At 33.6% G+C, this 18,629-nt stretch overlaps 1 protein-coding gene across 3 annotated transcripts in view; it reads right to left on the bottom strand.

Moving 5' to 3' along the window:
- The window catches only part of LOC143230195 (vacuolar protein sorting-associated protein 37A-like), a 35,645-nt gene that overhangs the window by 2,036 nt on the left and 14,980 nt on the right, over window positions 1-18,629 (bottom strand). For 2 of the 3 annotated variants that reach the window (XM_076463328.1, XM_076463329.1), the window contains 6 exons: window positions 15,308-15,353; window positions 14,731-14,786; window positions 10,163-10,287; window positions 7,717-7,775; window positions 2,827-2,988; window positions 1,234-1,283 (listed from right to left, as the gene is read on the bottom strand). In XM_076463328.1, the coding sequence (XP_076319443.1) occupies window positions 1,239-1,283; window positions 2,827-2,988; window positions 7,717-7,775; window positions 10,163-10,287; window positions 14,731-14,786; window positions 15,308-15,353 (493 nt within the window). In that variant the 3' untranslated portion in view covers window positions 1,234-1,238. The remainder of the gene's footprint in view (window positions 1-1,233; window positions 1,284-2,826; window positions 2,989-7,716; window positions 7,776-10,162; window positions 10,288-14,730; window positions 14,787-15,307; window positions 15,354-18,629) is intronic. The other variant, XM_076463330.1, reaches the window with a different exon arrangement.

The following is an 18,629-nucleotide window of genomic DNA, read 5'->3' as shown; positions in this document are numbered from 1 at the left end:
CAGATAGCCAATGTTACGTGCATCATATTTCTTGAAAACTAAACATTTCTGCTTATGAAAACAAATGTCAAGTTTATTACTGTGCTACAACACTCATTCCTGTTTTACCTAGCATTATGTAAAATAATGAGATGACAACTTGACACCACTAACTAATCACTCTTTCACTATAAACTTCATACACAAATCTTGTATATTATTTGTTTTAAATAACTACACATCTGGAAGAGTAGTGTAATCTGCACCTTCAATATTAACATATTTACCCAGAATATGTGTAAGTGTAATCTGAACTTTCAATATTAACATATTTACCCAGATTCTGTGTAAGTGTAATCTAAACCTTCAATATTAACATATTTACCCAGATTCTGTGTAAGTGTAATCTGCACCTTCAATATTAACATATTTACCCAGATTCTGTGTAAGTGTAATCTGCACCTTCAATATTTTAACATATTTACCCAGATTCTGTGTAAGTGTAATCTGCACCTTCAATATTAACATATTTACCCAGATTCTGTGGAAGTGTAATCTGAACCTTCAATATTAACATATTTACCCAGATTCTGTGTAAGTGTAATCTGAACCTTCAATATTAACATATTTACCCAGATTCTGTGGAAGTGTAATCTGAACCTTCAATATTAACATATTTACCCAGATTCTGTGTAAGTGTAATCTGAACCTTCAATATTAACATATTTACCCAGATTCTGTGGAAGTGCAATCTGAACCTTCAATATTAACATATTTACCCAGATTCTGTGTAAGTGTAATCTGAACCTTCAATATTAACATATTTACCCAGATTCTGTGTAAAGCTACACACACTGAATAAAGTCTTGTCATACATAACTCTGAGAAGAAACAGATCTAACAGAAAGAATGTCAGTTGATATGTAACATGACAACACAAGTTTTCATTAACAAAACTTTGAGTCAAGGGTCATAAAGCAAGCAAAGAAACCTACTGACATAAGTCAGTATACTTATACAAACCAAAGAATCACAGAACTGTTTATAAAGTTATTATGATTACACAAACAGAAGGATCACACAGTAACTTCAGTTTTAACAACTACACAAACAGAAGGATAACGGTAATTTATTTATTTATAATGATTACATAAACAGAACAATCACAGTAATTTGTTTACTTATAATGACTATACAAACAGAATAGAAGTTAGTTTAAGAGAAATATTTTATAAATCAATTGTGGTTACTTACTATTTTTAGTTCTGTAAATCTTTTAAGGAACTCTTCTGTTGTGAGGGCCCCTACAAAAATAATATATCAGAGCATTAATAAAACAACTCTGGGCCAGTGTTAAACTGATTTCTTGTACGTATCTTTAATCTTTATTCTAAACATACTGCCAGAAAGAACAAGAACATCTATTTTCATGAAATTTCCAGGTTGGGTTGATACTTCTATTGTTATCCCATAAGATGAGTCTAAACACACATTTCCTGACTAAATGAAGCTGTTCTCAAAGTGATATCAGATATATCAGATGACTTAAAAGCATTACGTGTAAGCCAGTTCATTTCTTTACTAGTTTTATTTATTTTAGAAGTCACAATTATTTTGGAAGTGCCAGAGGAACACATAAAGCATATAATGTTTTACATATTCAAAAAAGGCAAAATGTTACTGAAGCATTCAAGTGGTGTATGGCAATAACATGCTGAATGTGAGAAGTTGTCCAATTTAATGGACCTAGTATTAAGTAATATACAGTGATATTTCAATTATTATATATATAATGTGTGTATATAGATTATTACTATTTAGAAATAAGGTACTTAACTCATTTTTCTTAAAATGTAGAACAGTAAATAAAGAAGTGATACAAACAATTCTTTCTTCTAGTTATGACCTTTGTACTTTTTTATAGCTTCCTAAGCCTTAAGAAATTTCACACGTGGAGAATGTGAAATGAATTTGTTCTTAAAGTTCTATACATGTACACACACACACACATAAAACCAAACAAATTATAAATTATCTATCTCTTTGAAATGTTGTTTCAAAATAACAAGAGGGCATCCTAACCCATGAAAATGGCTGAGAAAGTCAGAATGGAACATTCTAAGCTTTCAGTTGGTTATTCACATGTCTATACACAAGTGTATGTGATTAATTTATATCTAAAAATGGAAAGAGCTGACAGGAGCCACTTTGTTTCATTCAGTATATGAGCTGAGTGATATCTTAGCAAATAGAAAATATAGGAGGATTTTATTTTGTATTCTAATTCATATAAAACTAAATACTTTGTATATTGACATCACAAACATGTAATTTAAACTAGTGCTACGTTCAACACACCATGTGTCACAGAGAAATCAACGTTTAAATATGTGTTTTTAATATTTAAATAAATATATAAAACATGAATTATAATCTACAATTTGACACAAAACTTATTGAGATAAATTCATAAAATAGAAGTTCGTTAATATTTTGAATGTATGTCAACAAACAATATGACATGGCCTCTGACTTGCAACCCATAGTGATAGGTTTAACATATTAAAATAAACAATCTCACCTTGGATGTGCCAAGTGTATCAAACTTTCAAAAGAAGCAAGATAGCAACTTACCCCAGAAAACCCTCCTTCCCACACGTTTCCTACATTAATTTAAGATAAGCTTTATCTTTGTGTAACTTTAGATATAATCATAATATTCAAACATTGATGTGTATGTGTTTGGGTATTTTTTTAATATTTATTGTAGATTAAACCTTAACAGCAATGTTTAAATGTATAAACAATACAATAAACATGCTAGTGTGCAGTAAGTCCTGTCCTTACTAGATAAAAACATCTCAGCCACTTTATCTGATTCTTCTTCTGCCTGTAGAGTTGCGACTCTAAACGCACCCGGAGTGTTGAAGGTGTATAGGCATCAGCAAACATGTCAAACATCTGACTAGCATCGTCAAATTCCTTCCGAAGACTCTGAAACTCTTCCAACTATAAAATGTCCACTACTGCTTGTTTATAATGTAATACAAAGACATCAAAAATTTAAAAACACTTTGTTCTATCTGGCTTATTTTTAGATCATATAATGGTGAATACCCAATATATTGATTATATATGATCATAAAATACAAATATTTATCTTATCAGAATGTCTTCTCATACATACGCATGTCTGTCTGTTACAGTATAACAATGGAATGTTATCACATTAATTATCACTTTTTAACATAAGGCATTACATACAGACTAAAAACACACAGTACAGCCAGACTTTAACCACAGCTACTACATACAGACTAAAACACAGTACAGCATTGACTTTAACCACAGCTACTACATACAGATTAAAACACAGTACAGCCACTTTAAACACAGCTATTATATACAGACTAAAAAACATACAGTACAGCCAGACTTGAACCACAGCTATTACATACAGGTTGATAAACAGATAGTGCAGCCTGACTTTAAGTGCAGTTATTACATACAGACTAAAACACATAGTACAGCCTGACTTTAACCACAGCTATTACATACAGACTAAAACACACAGTACAGCCAGACTAACCACAGCTACTACATACAGACTAAAGAATACACAGTACAACCTGACTTTAACCACAGCTATTACATACAGGTTGATAAACACACAGTACATCCTGACTTTAACCACAGCTATTGCATTCAAACTAAAAACACACAGTACAGCCAGACTTTAACCACAGCTATTATATACAGACTAAAACACACAGTAAACCCTGACTTTAACCACAGCTATTACATACAGGTTGATAAACAGATAGTGCAGCCTGACTTTAAGTGCAGTTATTACATACAGACTAAAACACATAGTACAGCCTGACTTTAACCACAGCTACTACATACAGACTAAAAACACAGTACAGCGTGACTTTAACCACAGCTACTACATACAGATTAAAAACACAGTACAGCCACTTTAAACACAGCTATTATATACAGACTAAAAAACATACAGTACAGCCAGACTTGAACCACAGCTATTACATACAGGTTGATAAACACATAGTACAGCCTGACTTTAACCACAGCTATTACATACAGACTAAAAACACACAGTACAGCCAGACTAACCACAGCTACTACATACAGACTAAAGAATACACAGTACAGCCTGACTTTAACCACAGCTATTACATACAGGTTGATAAACACACAGTACATCCTGACTTTAACCACAGCTATTGCATTCAAACTAAAAAAACACACAGTACAGCCAGACTTTAACCACAGCTATTATATACAGACTAAAAACACACAGTAAACCCTGACTTTAACCACAGCTATTACATACAGGTTGATAAACAGATAGTGCAGCCTGACTTTAAGTGCAGTTATTACATACAGACTAAAACACATAGTACAGCCTGACTTTAACCACAGCTATTACATACAGACTAAAACACACAGTACATGGACTAACCACAGCTACTACATACAGACTAAAGAATACACAGTACAGCCTGACTTTAACCACAGCTATTACATACAGGTTGATAAACACACAGTACATCCTGACTTTAACCACAGCTATTGCATTCAAACTAAAAAACACACAGTACAGCCAGACTTTAACCACAGCTATTATATACAGACTAAAACACACAGTAAGCCAGGCTTTAACCACAGCTATTATATACAGACTAAAACACACAGTACAGCCAGACTTTAACTACAGCTATTATATGCAGACAAAAAAAACATACAGTACAGCCAGACTTTAACCACAGCTATTACATACAGGTTGATAAACAGATAGTGCAGCCTGACTTTAAGCACAGTTATTATATACAGATTAAAAACAGATAGCACAGCCAGACTTGGAACCACAGCTATTACATTCAAACTAAAAACACACAGTACATCCTGACTTTAACCACAGCTATTGTATACAAATTAAAAAACACAGTACAGCCAAACTTTAACCACAGCTATTATATACAGACTGAAAAAACACACAGTACAGCCTGACTTTAACCACAGCTATTATATACAGGGTGAACAAGACACACTGCACCTATACTCTAACCCAAGGCTTTACATACAGGGTGAACAAGACACACTGTACCCATACTCTAACCCAAGGCTTTACATACAGGGTGAACAAGACACACTACACCAATACTCTAACCCATGGCTTTACATACAGGGTGAACAAGACACACTACACCTATACTCTAACCCAAGGCTTTACATACAGGGTGAACAAGACACACTACACCAATACTCTAACCCGTGGCTTTACATGCAGGGTGAACAAGACACACTGTACCTATACTCTAACCCAAGGCTTTACATACAGGGTGAACAAGACACACTACACCAATACTCTAACCCGGTGGCTTTACATACAGGGTGAACAAGACACACTGTACCCATACTCTAACTCAAGGCTTTACATACAGGGTGAACAAGACACACTGTACCTATACTCTAACCCAAGGCTTTACATACAGGGTGAACAAGACACACTACACCAATACTCTAACCCAAGGCTTTACATACAGGGTGAACAAGACACACTGCACCCATACTCTAACTCAAGGCTTTACATACAGGTTGAACAAGACACACTACACCAATACTCTAACCCATGGCTATACATGCAGGGTGAACAAGACACACTACACCAATACTCTAACCCATGGCTTTACATGCAGGGTGAACAAGACACACTACACCAATACTCTAACCCAAGGCTTTACATGCAGGGTGAACAAGACACACTACACCAATACTCTAACCCATGGCTTTACATACAGGTGAACAAGACACACTACACCAATACTCTAACCCAAGGCTTTTCATACAGGTTGAACAAGACACACTACACCTATACTCTAACCCATGGCTTTACATACAGGGTGAACAAGACACACTACACCAATACTCTAACCCATGGCTTTACATACAGGGTGAACAAGACACACTGTACCCATACTCTAACCCATGGCTTTACATACAGGGTGAACAAGACACACTACACCAATACTCTAACCCAAGGCTTTACATACAGGTTGAACAAGACACACTGTACCCATACTCTAACCCATGGCTTTACATACAGGGTGAACAAGACACACTACACCAATACTCTAACCCAAGGCTTTACATACAGGGTGAACAAGACACACTGTACCCATACTCTAACCCATGGCTTTACATACAGGTTGAACAAGACACACTACACCAATACTCTAACCCATGGCTTTACATGCAGGGTGAACAAGACACACTACACCAATACTCTAACCCAAGGCTTTACATACAGGGTGAACAAGACACACTACACCTATACTCTAACCCAAGGCTTTACATACAGGGTGAACAAGACACACTGTACCCATACTCTAACCCATGGCTTTACATACAGGGTGAACAAGACACACTGTACCCATACTCTAACCCATGGCTTTACATACAGGGTTGAACAAGACACACTACACCTATACTCTAACCCATGGCTTTACATACAGGGTGAACAAGACACACTGTACCCATACTCTAACCCATGGCTTTACATACAGGGTGAACAAGACACACTGTACCCATACTCTAACCCATGGCTTTACATACAGGGTGAACAAGACACACTACACCAATACTCTAACCCATGGCTTTACATACAGGGTGAACAAGACACACTACACCAATACTCTAACCCATGGCTTTACATACAGGGTGAACAAGACACACTACACCAATACTCTAACCCATGGCTTTACATACAGGGTGAACAAGACACACTGTACCCATACTCTAACCCATGGCTTTACATACAGGGTGAACAAGACACACTACACCAATACTCTAACCCATGGCTTTACATACAGGGTGAACAAGACACACTACACCAATACTCTAACCCAAGGCTTTTCATACAGGGTGAACAAGACACACTGTACCCATACTCTAACCCAAGGCTTTACATACAGGGTGAACAAGACACACTACACCAATACTCTAACCCATGGCTTTACATACAGGGTGAACAAGACACACTACACCTATACTCTAACCCAAGGCTTTTCATACAGGGTGAACAAGACACACTACACCAATACTCTAACCCAAGGCTTTTCATACAGGGTGAACAAGACACACTACACCAATACTCTAACCCAAGGCTTTTCATACAGGGTGAACAAGACACACTACACCAATACTCTAACCCATGGCTTTACATACAGGGTGAACAAGACACACTACACCAATACTCTAACCCAAGGCTTTACATACAGGGTGAACAAGACACACTACACCAATACTCTAACCCAAGGCTTTTCATACAGGGTGAACAAGACACACTACACCAATACTCTAACCCAAGGCTTTACATACAGGGTGAACAAGACACACTACACCTATACTCTAACCCAAGGCTTTTCATACAGGGTGAACAAGACACACTACACCCATACTCTAACCCAAGGCTTTACATACAGGGTGAACAAGACACACTACACCAATACTCTAACCCATGGCTATACATGCAGGGTGAACAAGACACACTACACTGATACTCTAACCCATGGCTATACATGCAGGATGAACAAGACACACTACACCGATACTCTAACCCTAAGCTTTATATATACAGATATAACAGCAGAGAGAACACCCAGACTTTAACCAAAAGCTTGGGAATTAATGTCTACTCTTATTTCCATATTTTACCTTTTCCAAAAGTTCCTTCTTGTGTTCTTCAATGATAGGTTTTTTGCCAAGATTTTCACCTTAAAATATACAATTTAACAAACATGAAATGTTTTCTACCATTCAAATTAAAACACGAAAATTACAGTGAAACAAACAGCGTATAACATTTCTAATATTCATTATAGCACTAAACTAGATTACGTTTTCTAGTAATAGGAATTAAAATACAAGTTTCCACTAATAAAGAATAAAATATCTCGAGATGCTTCTAGATCCACAATTATTAATTAGTGAGAATTCTACTTTAATAAAACCCAAAAATTGTGTATAGAATGGGGGGGAAGCATTAAAGTAAATAATGAAATTAAACATTTAAACAATTCACACAGATGTAATAGGTACAAACATACAAAACACTATATACAGGTTATAAAGAGACTTCACTAAATGAAGCCTCCAGGTATTCCACATTAAGTTTAGGTGAAAATTCAAGATATGAGACAGAATTCATCTTCTCATTAGATAGTTAGCACTACTATCTTGAATATTTGCAAGCCTGTACGTTGCTATGCTGTTTAAATCACAGTGTAAAGTTTGTTTGCTTTTTTTTCTTCATGTACCACAGAATGTTCTTTAAGTCAGGGTGTAAACTCAGTGGTGAACAACAAACTTTTCCATGTACCATTAATGGTGTTTAAATCAGGGTGTAAAATCAATGGTGAACAACAAACTTTCATGTACCATTAATGCTGTTTAAATCAGCTGATTTATGAGGCAGGCATGTCACCTGGACCTTCTTGGGTATGGTGGCCTCTGTTTACTTGAAGTGTCTTATGTACTGAATCAGAGATGGTGGCCTGTGTTTACCTGAGACGTGTTATGTATTGAATCAAACATGGCAGCCTGTGTTTACCTGAGATGTTTTATGTACTGAATTAAACATGGTTGCCTGTGTTTACCTGAGACGTCTCATGTGTTGAATCAAACATGGTGGCCCGTGTTTACCTCTTTACATTTTTATAAATGATCCTTTAAATATACTTACTTCAATATACGAGATACGAATAACCAACTGAAAGCTCAGAATGTCCACCTAATGGTCTTCTAAGCCACAGCAGTGTGTTAGAAGACCATCAAGTTCTTTTGACTTAAAATTTCAGACAGGTAGGTTGTGTCTTTAATATGCTTGAAATTTCCATTCTTAAACCAAAATGCAACTTAGATACTAAGTTTGATAAATTATAGGGTAATTCTGTGGTACCAATATCATAATTTATGGTTTTTTGGTTATTTCAAGTGTATATATTAAAACCTAAAAATTATTTCACTTCATATACTCCATGTGAGAAATTTTAAAAGGCTTAGTAACCTGTGTCAAGCAGCAACAGAGTTCAAAGTTCGTAACTAGAAGAGATAATTGTTTGCTTTACTTCACTTTAAAGACTACAGGTCAGTCTAATATTATTGAATATAGTAACAAGAGTGCATGTGTGCCTCTTCATTGTATCTTCTCTCCTGTTAGCCAGGTACAGCTAAAAGAACAATACAATAAAAATATACGTTTTTTTGTTTGTTTTGGAATTTTGCACAAAGCCACATGAGGGCTATCTGCACTAGCCATCCTTAACTTAACAGTTTAAGACTAGAAGGAAGACAGTTAGTCATCACCATTGACCACCAACTGTTGGGCTACTCTTTTACCAATGAATAGTGAGACTGACCATCACCTTTTAATGTCCCCATTGCTAAAATGGCAAAAATGTTTGATGTGATGGGGTTTCAAACCCAAAACCCTCAGATTAGAGTCGAGCACACTAACCATGCCTGGCAATAAATATATACAAGTGTACAACATTACAAGATGTAAGTTATTTAGTCTAAATATTTAAGTTTTTGTGTCATGTTATCAAATTAGAACAAAACAAACAATTTATATTTATTTTGTAATTTATTATGGTGGTCACGAGACCTGTATAGAAATTCATTAGTAAAAATAACAGATAAATAAAAGAAGCATTTGATAAAACTATCTGAACATTATAAAGATTTTGTATGTGAAATCTAAATATTGTCTGATGCATAAAAGTATTTTTAATCTTGAAACCAAAATTATTCTACATGTTGGACAGGAAATGTGCAAAAGAAAAAAACATTACTTAAAACCTTACAATTTAAATCTAAAACTTTGATATTATGTGTAAAAAATTCTTGTAATATTTATTGATAACCTGTCAAATTTCATTAACATGTGCTTACTGACTTGAAAGTTATAGCATGAAAATTATAACAAAATTGTTATGAGGTCAGTTCCAGAGACTGTACTCAAAAAGAGTTAAAATTTGTATAAAGAAATATATTTTTTGTTTTAACTAATAATAACACATTAGCATCCTTTCACTCTCATTTCTGATTCATGAATAGAAATCATTTATTTTGAAAATACATTTATTATTAATCTACTTACAAGCTAATTCTTCATTTTGTTGTACTAGTTGATGTCGCAGATCATACAACTGTTTAACTTCTGGAAGGTCTTCGAGATAGTTGTCTAACTCTTTTTCCTCTTTTATGTTTTCAAGTTCAGGAATACTGATAAACATATGCACTTAAATAACTAAATCAAAATTCTTAAGTTATTGTTAATACCAGATGACTTGTAAATAACAGAATCTACTGTAAGATTTATTAAGTTTCAACAATATTTACAAATATAATTTGGGATTCACATAAAAGAAATTTTGTATTTATTGTTAAGAAACGATTTACTAACTGTTCATAGTGATAGACTGTACATATATACTACACAGTGAAATACAAAACCATTACACTGACACTTTTTTTTCAGTTTGTTAACTTTAATAACAATATTTGTTTGAGAACTAATCACTCTGTAAGAGGTTAAACACCAGAACTAAATTATCATATCTGTAAAATTAGTAGAAATTACAATTTGTTTATAAATAAATTTTAAAATACTTTGTGCATCAAGCAATGGCTTTAACTTAATTTCTAATTATAGAACTTGAAACAAACCTAGTTTAGTACCAAGTGTGTGTAAGTGAAACCAGCAGAAGTAAGTTTTCATTATTAAGAAATTCATAAACCAATTCTTTCACACCTCTAAATTTTCAAAACTGCTGTGATTGATTCATAGTAAAGAGTGATCAAAAACGTTCTAGAAAAACACCTTCTCATTACTAAAACATTCTAGAAAAACAAGATGGAAACCTACTATATGAACTGGAACATTCTAAAAAAACACCTTCTCATTATTTGAACATTCTAGAAAAACACGATGCAAAACTACTATATGAGCTGGAACATTCTAGAAAACACCTTCTCATTTTAGAACATTCTAGAAAACAAGATGGAAAACTACTACATGAGCTGGAACATTCTAGAAAAACACCTCATTACTAAAACATTCTAGAAAAACAAGATGGAAAACTACTACATGAGCTGGAACATTCTAGAAAAACACCTTCTCATTATTAGAATATTCTAGAAAAACAAGATGGAAAATTGGAAACTTAATAGGTCCTCCACATAACAAGGATTGGTTAGAACCTTCTACATAACAAGGATTGGTTAGAACCTTCCACAAAGAAAAATGAAGAGCTAAGATTTATTTGAAAGATTAGTGTCTTTTTTTAAAACTCAAAATGGCATTTGGATCAATTACTAGTCTTGAGGGAAGTTTCTTTAAGAATAACTGGAAGTTCTATTGTGTTTTAATAGAATAGTGAGAAACCTCACCAGCAAGTCAGATTTGACAGTTTCAAGACGAATTTCAAAGTGATCAAAGAACACATTTAGTAATTAAACCAAGATCACTTGAAATAGGAAGAATCTGATGAAATGTGAAAACCACCCATAACCAGAGGATCTATGTGAATCTTCAAAATGTGAAGTCACTATAAATCAATAAATCTACATGATCTTCAAAATGTGAAGTCACTATAAATCAATAAATCTATAGGATCTTCAAAGTGTGAAGTCACCATAACTTAATAATTGGTCCTGTCACTGAAGCAAGAGATCTAGAAACATAAATAGCAGTAAGCCATCCTGTAAAAGAACTATGGGACAGTCAAAAAGCCAATGTAGAAAATGAAGAATGGAGATGAGCTCCATCTACATAAGATTCCTTGGATTCTAGAATTCCTGCTAAACAGATGGAGAAAAGGACCACCTCTTAGATTTCTAAGGATCTATGCAGGATAGCAAATTCCCTCCAGTAAGGCATCTCTCTCCAAAAGACTCCAGAAACAAATTTGTCAAAATACCAAAGAGGGAACAGAAGTGTATAACATAACCAAAGTGAAAGTCAATTATTGATTACGATTTTCCACAATCTAGACAAGATCTACAATATCTCTCACACAACAGTTGTTAAAAATGGAAAACTGTTGTAAGTACCAGATTAATTCAGGAAAAGATTGTTTAAGATGAATAGTAGTATCTTCTCTACAGCCACAAATTAGAAGTGTCTAACCTCTGAGTTCAAATAATGGTTCACCAGACAATGGAAAACCAGGGTCTAACCTCTGAGTTCAAATAATGGTTCACCAGACAATGGAAAACCAGGGTATAACCTCTGAGTTCAAATAATGGTTCACCAGACAATGGAAAACCAGGGTATAACCTCTGAGTTCAAATAATGCTTCACCAGACAATGGAAAACCAGGGTCTAACCTCTGAGTTCAAATAATGCTTCACCAGACAATGGAAAACCAAGATATACTGATTGAATAAAGGAGTAAAACAAGGTCTGACGACACCCTCCCTCACATGATCTGCAAGAAGCAGGATGTCTAACCAAGATTCATGAGTAGCTATATAAACAAAGAAAGATGATGGAAAATAGTAACTAAATTGTGCCCTTTACCTCCCAAAACTCAGCTCAGAATCAACAGGAGAAAGAACATCAGATCAACATGAGACTCTAACCATCTGCATATAAAGAAATGTGTATCTTCCACAAACACAGCAGCTCTCCAAAGGCCTGAGGTAACATTAGAATCCTGCAATAGCAGAGAAGGTGCATCAGACAACTCTGTCTGAAAACGTGAGTGTCCACATTTATATTCAAAACCATCTTTGTAATGTAATATTAGTACTGGAGACATCAGTAGTAAACACATAAGACCATCTATGTAATGTAATATTTGCACTGAAGAGACACCAATAGTAAACTATCTATGCAAAGTAATTAGCACTGAAGAAATACCAGTAGTAAAGATGTAAGACCATCTTCACAATGTAATATTAGCACTGAAAAATACCAGTAGTAAGCATGTAAGACCATCTTTGTAATGCAATATTAGCACTGAAGACACACCAACAGTAAACACGTAAGACCATCTTCATAATTACTGTTGTATACTTTGATGTTTACATTTTTAATACTGAATATATAATACTTACCTTCTCTCACACTATCCTGCCATTCCTACCTTTGATATACAGTGTGATATTCCTGACAGTCTCAAAAAGTGAATAAGAAAGAATAACAGGGAGCTTGTATACCAATTGGGTATACAGAGTACATTAAAGTAGGTGGAGAGAATCACTAGAAACAATATATTGTGGTATAAAGACTAGAACAAGTGAGGAAGTATTCATACCATTGTATACCAACTGGGTACACAGAGTACATTGAAGTAGGTGGAGAGAATCACTAGAAACAATATATTGTGGTATAAAGACTGGAACAAGTGAGGAAGTATTCATACCATTGTATACCAATTGGGTACACAGAGTACATTGAAGTAGGTGGAGAGAATCACTAGAAACAATATATTGTGGTATAAAGACTAGAACAAGTGAGGAAGTATTCATACCATTGTATACCAATTGGGTACACAGAGTACATTGAAGTAGGTGGAGAGAATCACTAGAAACAACATATTGTGGAAAAAGACTAAAGCAAGTGAGGAAGTATTCATACCACTGTATACCAACTGGGTACACAGAGTACATTGAAGTAGGTGGAGAGAATCACTAGAAACAATATATTGTGGTATAAAGACTGGAACAAGTGAGGAAGTATTCATACCATTGTATACCAACTGGGTACACAGAGTACATTGAGTAGGTGGAGAGAATCACTAGAGACAATATATTGTGGTATAAAGACTGGAACAAGTGATGAAGTATTCATACCATTGTATACCAACTGGGTACACAGAGTACATTGAAATAGGTGGAGAGAATCACTAGAAACAATGTATTGTGGTATAAAGACTGGAACAAGTGAGAAGTATTCATACCATTGTATACCAACTGGGTACACAGAGTACATTGAAGTAGGTGGAGAGAATCACTAGAAACAATATATTGTGATATAAAGACTGGAACAAGTGAGGAAGTATTCATACCATTGCTTAACAGACAGAGAACCTTTTGTTGGGATAAATCTAAAATGTGAGAAGAGTTAAGCAGGTTTTGGAAGTTCAATTCACCGACTCTTAAACAAACCTACATCTAACATTCTCTAACTTGGTTTCAGTGAGAATTGGTGAAGCAAAGCCTAATAGATTAAACTACAACAAAGTAAGGAAAAAAACAACTTTAAAAACTATTGAAACAAAATTTATCTTAGAAAATTATGTTCTTACAAACTAATAATTAGTTTCTAAATATGGTGTAGTTTTTAGAGATGAAGAAAACCAACTATTTTATTGAGTTTTCAGAGTTGGAGTAGACTCACAGCTTCACAAAGTTGGAGTAGATTCACAGCTTCACAATATCAAATTCTCTGACTTGAACTCTAAATCTCTCCCTCTTATCCAACTACTCTTTATTTATAATTCCTTCATATGATTAATTTAATGTCCATCAGACTTAACAAGTACAATTCACACAAACAGTTAGTATCAGAATATAAACCAAATCTCACTCTCTAAATAATATCTTCTCTTTTAAAAATGCATACAAGTTAGGTTGTGAAGTTAAATGTGTTTTAAGGGCTATTAATTTTTTACCATAAAGATGAATGTTTCAAAATATTGGAATCAAATCACCACAAACCTCATCTCCTTCAGTGCTGGAAAGATACAACCATTCACCACATAAGGACAAGTATCCTGTAGAGACACACATCCAACAAGACATCAATATTTTGAAATAAAAACTTGAAATAAGGTATTCTGCATTTTATGAAGACAGATTTATCATAAAAACTTAAGTGTCACAAAACCAGTACAACTGTCAACCTGTATACAGTTCTGTCACTGATATATCCTGTTCTATATGTTAATATCTATTAAAACTTCACTGTGACACTTCCTGCAGGTTCATACAGAAACTATACAATGTAACAATATTTTTATAGAAACAAACATATATAAAAAATGTACTCTATTATTCGATCTACATACACGTAGCTGATGGCTGGAAATTAAGTTTCATTACTACAAAACACAGGTTCTAAAATGAAAATAGATGAACACTTTCACATGTATTAGAAGCTTTACTAAGACTTTGTTTAGTTTCTAATATTAAACAAAAGAAAAAAACATTGCTAAGCTACATAAAACTTTATTAGTGATATTGAAAAGCACCACTTCAGAAGTATGTTACATTTAACTTACCTAACTGTGCTTACCTGAGACACAGAGAGTCCTGAACTGGTTAAATATGGAGTCTGCACTCTATTTAAAAAAATTAAACATTGATTTAAATTACTTTAACAAATGTACAAAAACAAAACCCAATTTCACTGAGAGTTTTTATATGACCCTCAAGACTGCTAAGCCTAGTAACATTATGAATTTTGCATTCTTAAAATTACTGATTTAGGTGAAGTACATGCTAAGTCAAATGATCTAGTTCTATTTAACACTTGTAATATGTGAGCCTTATTAACACTTTAAAAATTGATTTTGATGTTCAAAGAGACTTTATTACACCTTCAATGATGAACTAACTTAAGTAAAAGACATTTGACATTTTCTTAAAATTCATGAACCTGAAAATTATGTTTGTACTAGAAAGAGACTGAATCTGTGAAGACAAAATACTTATGTATGATGTAACAAGATTATGTTATACTAGAAAGAGACTGTATCTGTGAAGACAAAATACTTATGTATGATGTAACAAGATTATGTGTTCTACTGGAAAGAGACTGTATCTGTGAAGACAAAATACTTATGTATGATGTAACAAGATTGTGTGTTGTACTAGAAAGAGACTGTATCTGTGAAGACAAAATACTTATGTATGATGTAACAAGATTGTGTTGTACTAGAAAGAGACTGAATCTGTGAAGACAAAATACTTATGTATGATGTAACAAGATTGTGTTGTACTAGAAAGAGACTGTATCTGTGAAGACAAAATACTTATGTATGATGTAACAAGATTGTGTTGTACTAGAAAGAGACTATCTGTGAAGACCAAATACTTATGTATGATGTAACAAGATTGTGTTGTACTAGAAAGAGACTGAATCTGTGAAGACAAAATACTTATGTATGATGTAACAAGATTGTGTTGTACTAGAAAGAGACTATCTGTGAAGACAAAATACTTATGTATGATGTAACAAGATTGTGTTGTACTAGAAAGAGACTGTATCTGTGAAGACAAAATACTTATGTATGATGTAACAAGATTATGTGTTGTACTAGAAAGAGACTGTATCTGTGAAGACAAAATACTTATGTATGATGTAACAAGATTATGTGTTGTACTAGAAAGAGACTGTATCTGTGAAGACAAAATACTTATGTATGATGTAACAAGATTATGTGTTGTACTAGAAAGAGACTTTATCTGTGAAGACAAAATACTTATGTATGATGTAACAAGATTGTGTTGTACTAGAAAGAGACTATCTGTGAAGACAAAATACTTATGTATGATGTAACAAGATTGTGTTGTACTAGAAAGAGACTGTATCTGTGAAGACAAAATACTTATGTATGATGTAACAAGATTATGTGTTGTACTAGAAAGAGACTGTATCTGTGAAGACAAAATACTTATGTATGATGTAACAAGATTGTGTTGTACTAGAAAGAGACTGTATCTGTGAAGACAAAATACTTATGTATGATGTAACAAGATTATGTGTTGTACTAGAAAGAGACTGTATCTGTGAAGACAAAATACTTATGTATGATGTAACAAGATTATGTTATACTAGAAAGAGACTGTATCTGTGAAGACAAAATACTTATGTATGATGTAACAAGATTGTGTTGTACTAGAAAGAGACTGTATCTGTGAAGACAAAATACTTATGTATGATGTAACAAGATTATGTGTTGTACTAGAAAGAGACTGTATCTGTGAAGACAAAATACTTATGTATGATGTAACAAGATTATGTGTTGTACTAGAAAGAGACTGTATCTGTGAAGACAAAATACTTATGTATGATGTAACAAGATTGTGTTGTACTAGAAAGAGACTGTATCTGTGAAGACAAAATACTTATGTATGATGTAACAAGATTATGTGTTGTACTAGAAAGAGACTGTATCTGTGAAGACAAAATACTTATGTATGATGTAACAAGATTGTGTTGTACTAGAAAGAGACTGTATCTGTGAAGACAAAATACTTATGTATGATGTAACAAGATTGTGTTGTACTAGAAAGAGACTGTATCTGTGAAGACAAAATACTTATGTATGATGTAACAAGATTATGTGTTGTACTAGAAAGAGACTGTATCTGTGAAGACAAAATACTTATGTATGATGTAACAAGATTGTGTTGTACTAGAAAGAGACTGTATCTGTGAAGACAAAATACTTATGTATGATGTAACAAGATTGTGTTGTACTAGAAAGAGACTGTATCTGTGAAGACAAAATACTTATGTATGATGTAACAAGATTGTGTTGTACTAGAAAGAGACTGTATCTGTGAAGACAAAATACTTATGTATGATGTAACAAGATTGTGTTGTACTAGAAAGAGACTGTATCTGTGAAGAAAGAGACTGTATATCTGTGAAGACTAGAAAAACTGTATACTTATGTATGATGTAACAAGATTATGTGTTGTACTAGAAAGAGACTGTATCTGTGAAGACAAAATACTTATGTATGATGTAACAAGATTGTGTTGTACTAGAAAGAGACTGTATCTGTGAAGACAAAATACTTATGTATGATGTAACAAGATTGTGTTGTACTAGAAAGAGACTGTATCTGTGAAGACAAAATACTTATGTATGATGTAACAAGATTTGTGTTGTACTAGAAAGAGACTGTATCTGTGAAGACAAAATACTTATGTATGATGTAACAAGATTATGTGTTGTACTAGAAAGAGACTGTATCTGTGAAGACAAAATACTTATGTATGATGTAACAAGATTGTGTTGTACTAGAAAGAGACTGTATCTGTGAAGACAAAATACTTATGTATGATGTAACAAGATTGTGTTGTACTAGAAAGAGACTGTATCTGTGAAGACAAAATACTTATGTATGATGTAACAAGATTGTGTTGTACTAGAAAGAGACTGTATCTGTGAAGACAAAATACTTATGTATGATGTAACAAGATTGTGTTGTACTAGAAAGAGACTGTATCTGTGAAGACAAAATACTTATGTATGATGTAACAAGATTGTGTTGTACTAGAAAGAGACTGTATCTGTGAAGACAAAATACTTATGTATGATGTAACAAGATTGTGTTGTACTAGAAAGAGACTGTATCTGTGAAGACAAAATACTTATGTATGATGTAACAAGATTGTGTTGTACTAGAAAGAGACTGTATCTGTGAAGACAAAATACTTATGTATGATGTAACAAGATTGTGTTGTACTAGAAAGAGACTGTATCTGTGAAGACAAAATACTTATGTATGATGTAACAAGATTGTGTTGTACTAGAAAGAGACTGTATCTGTGAAGACAAAATACTTATGTATGATGTAACAAGATTGTACTGTGTGTACTAG

This window comes from Tachypleus tridentatus, chromosome 10 (genome assembly GCF_004210375.1).
Source record: "Tachypleus tridentatus isolate NWPU-2018 chromosome 10, ASM421037v1, whole genome shotgun sequence".
In the NCBI taxonomy this organism is placed as follows: Eukaryota; Metazoa; Arthropoda; class Merostomata; order Xiphosura; family Limulidae; genus Tachypleus; species Tachypleus tridentatus.
This window is presented reverse-complemented; position numbering and strand designations above follow the sequence as displayed.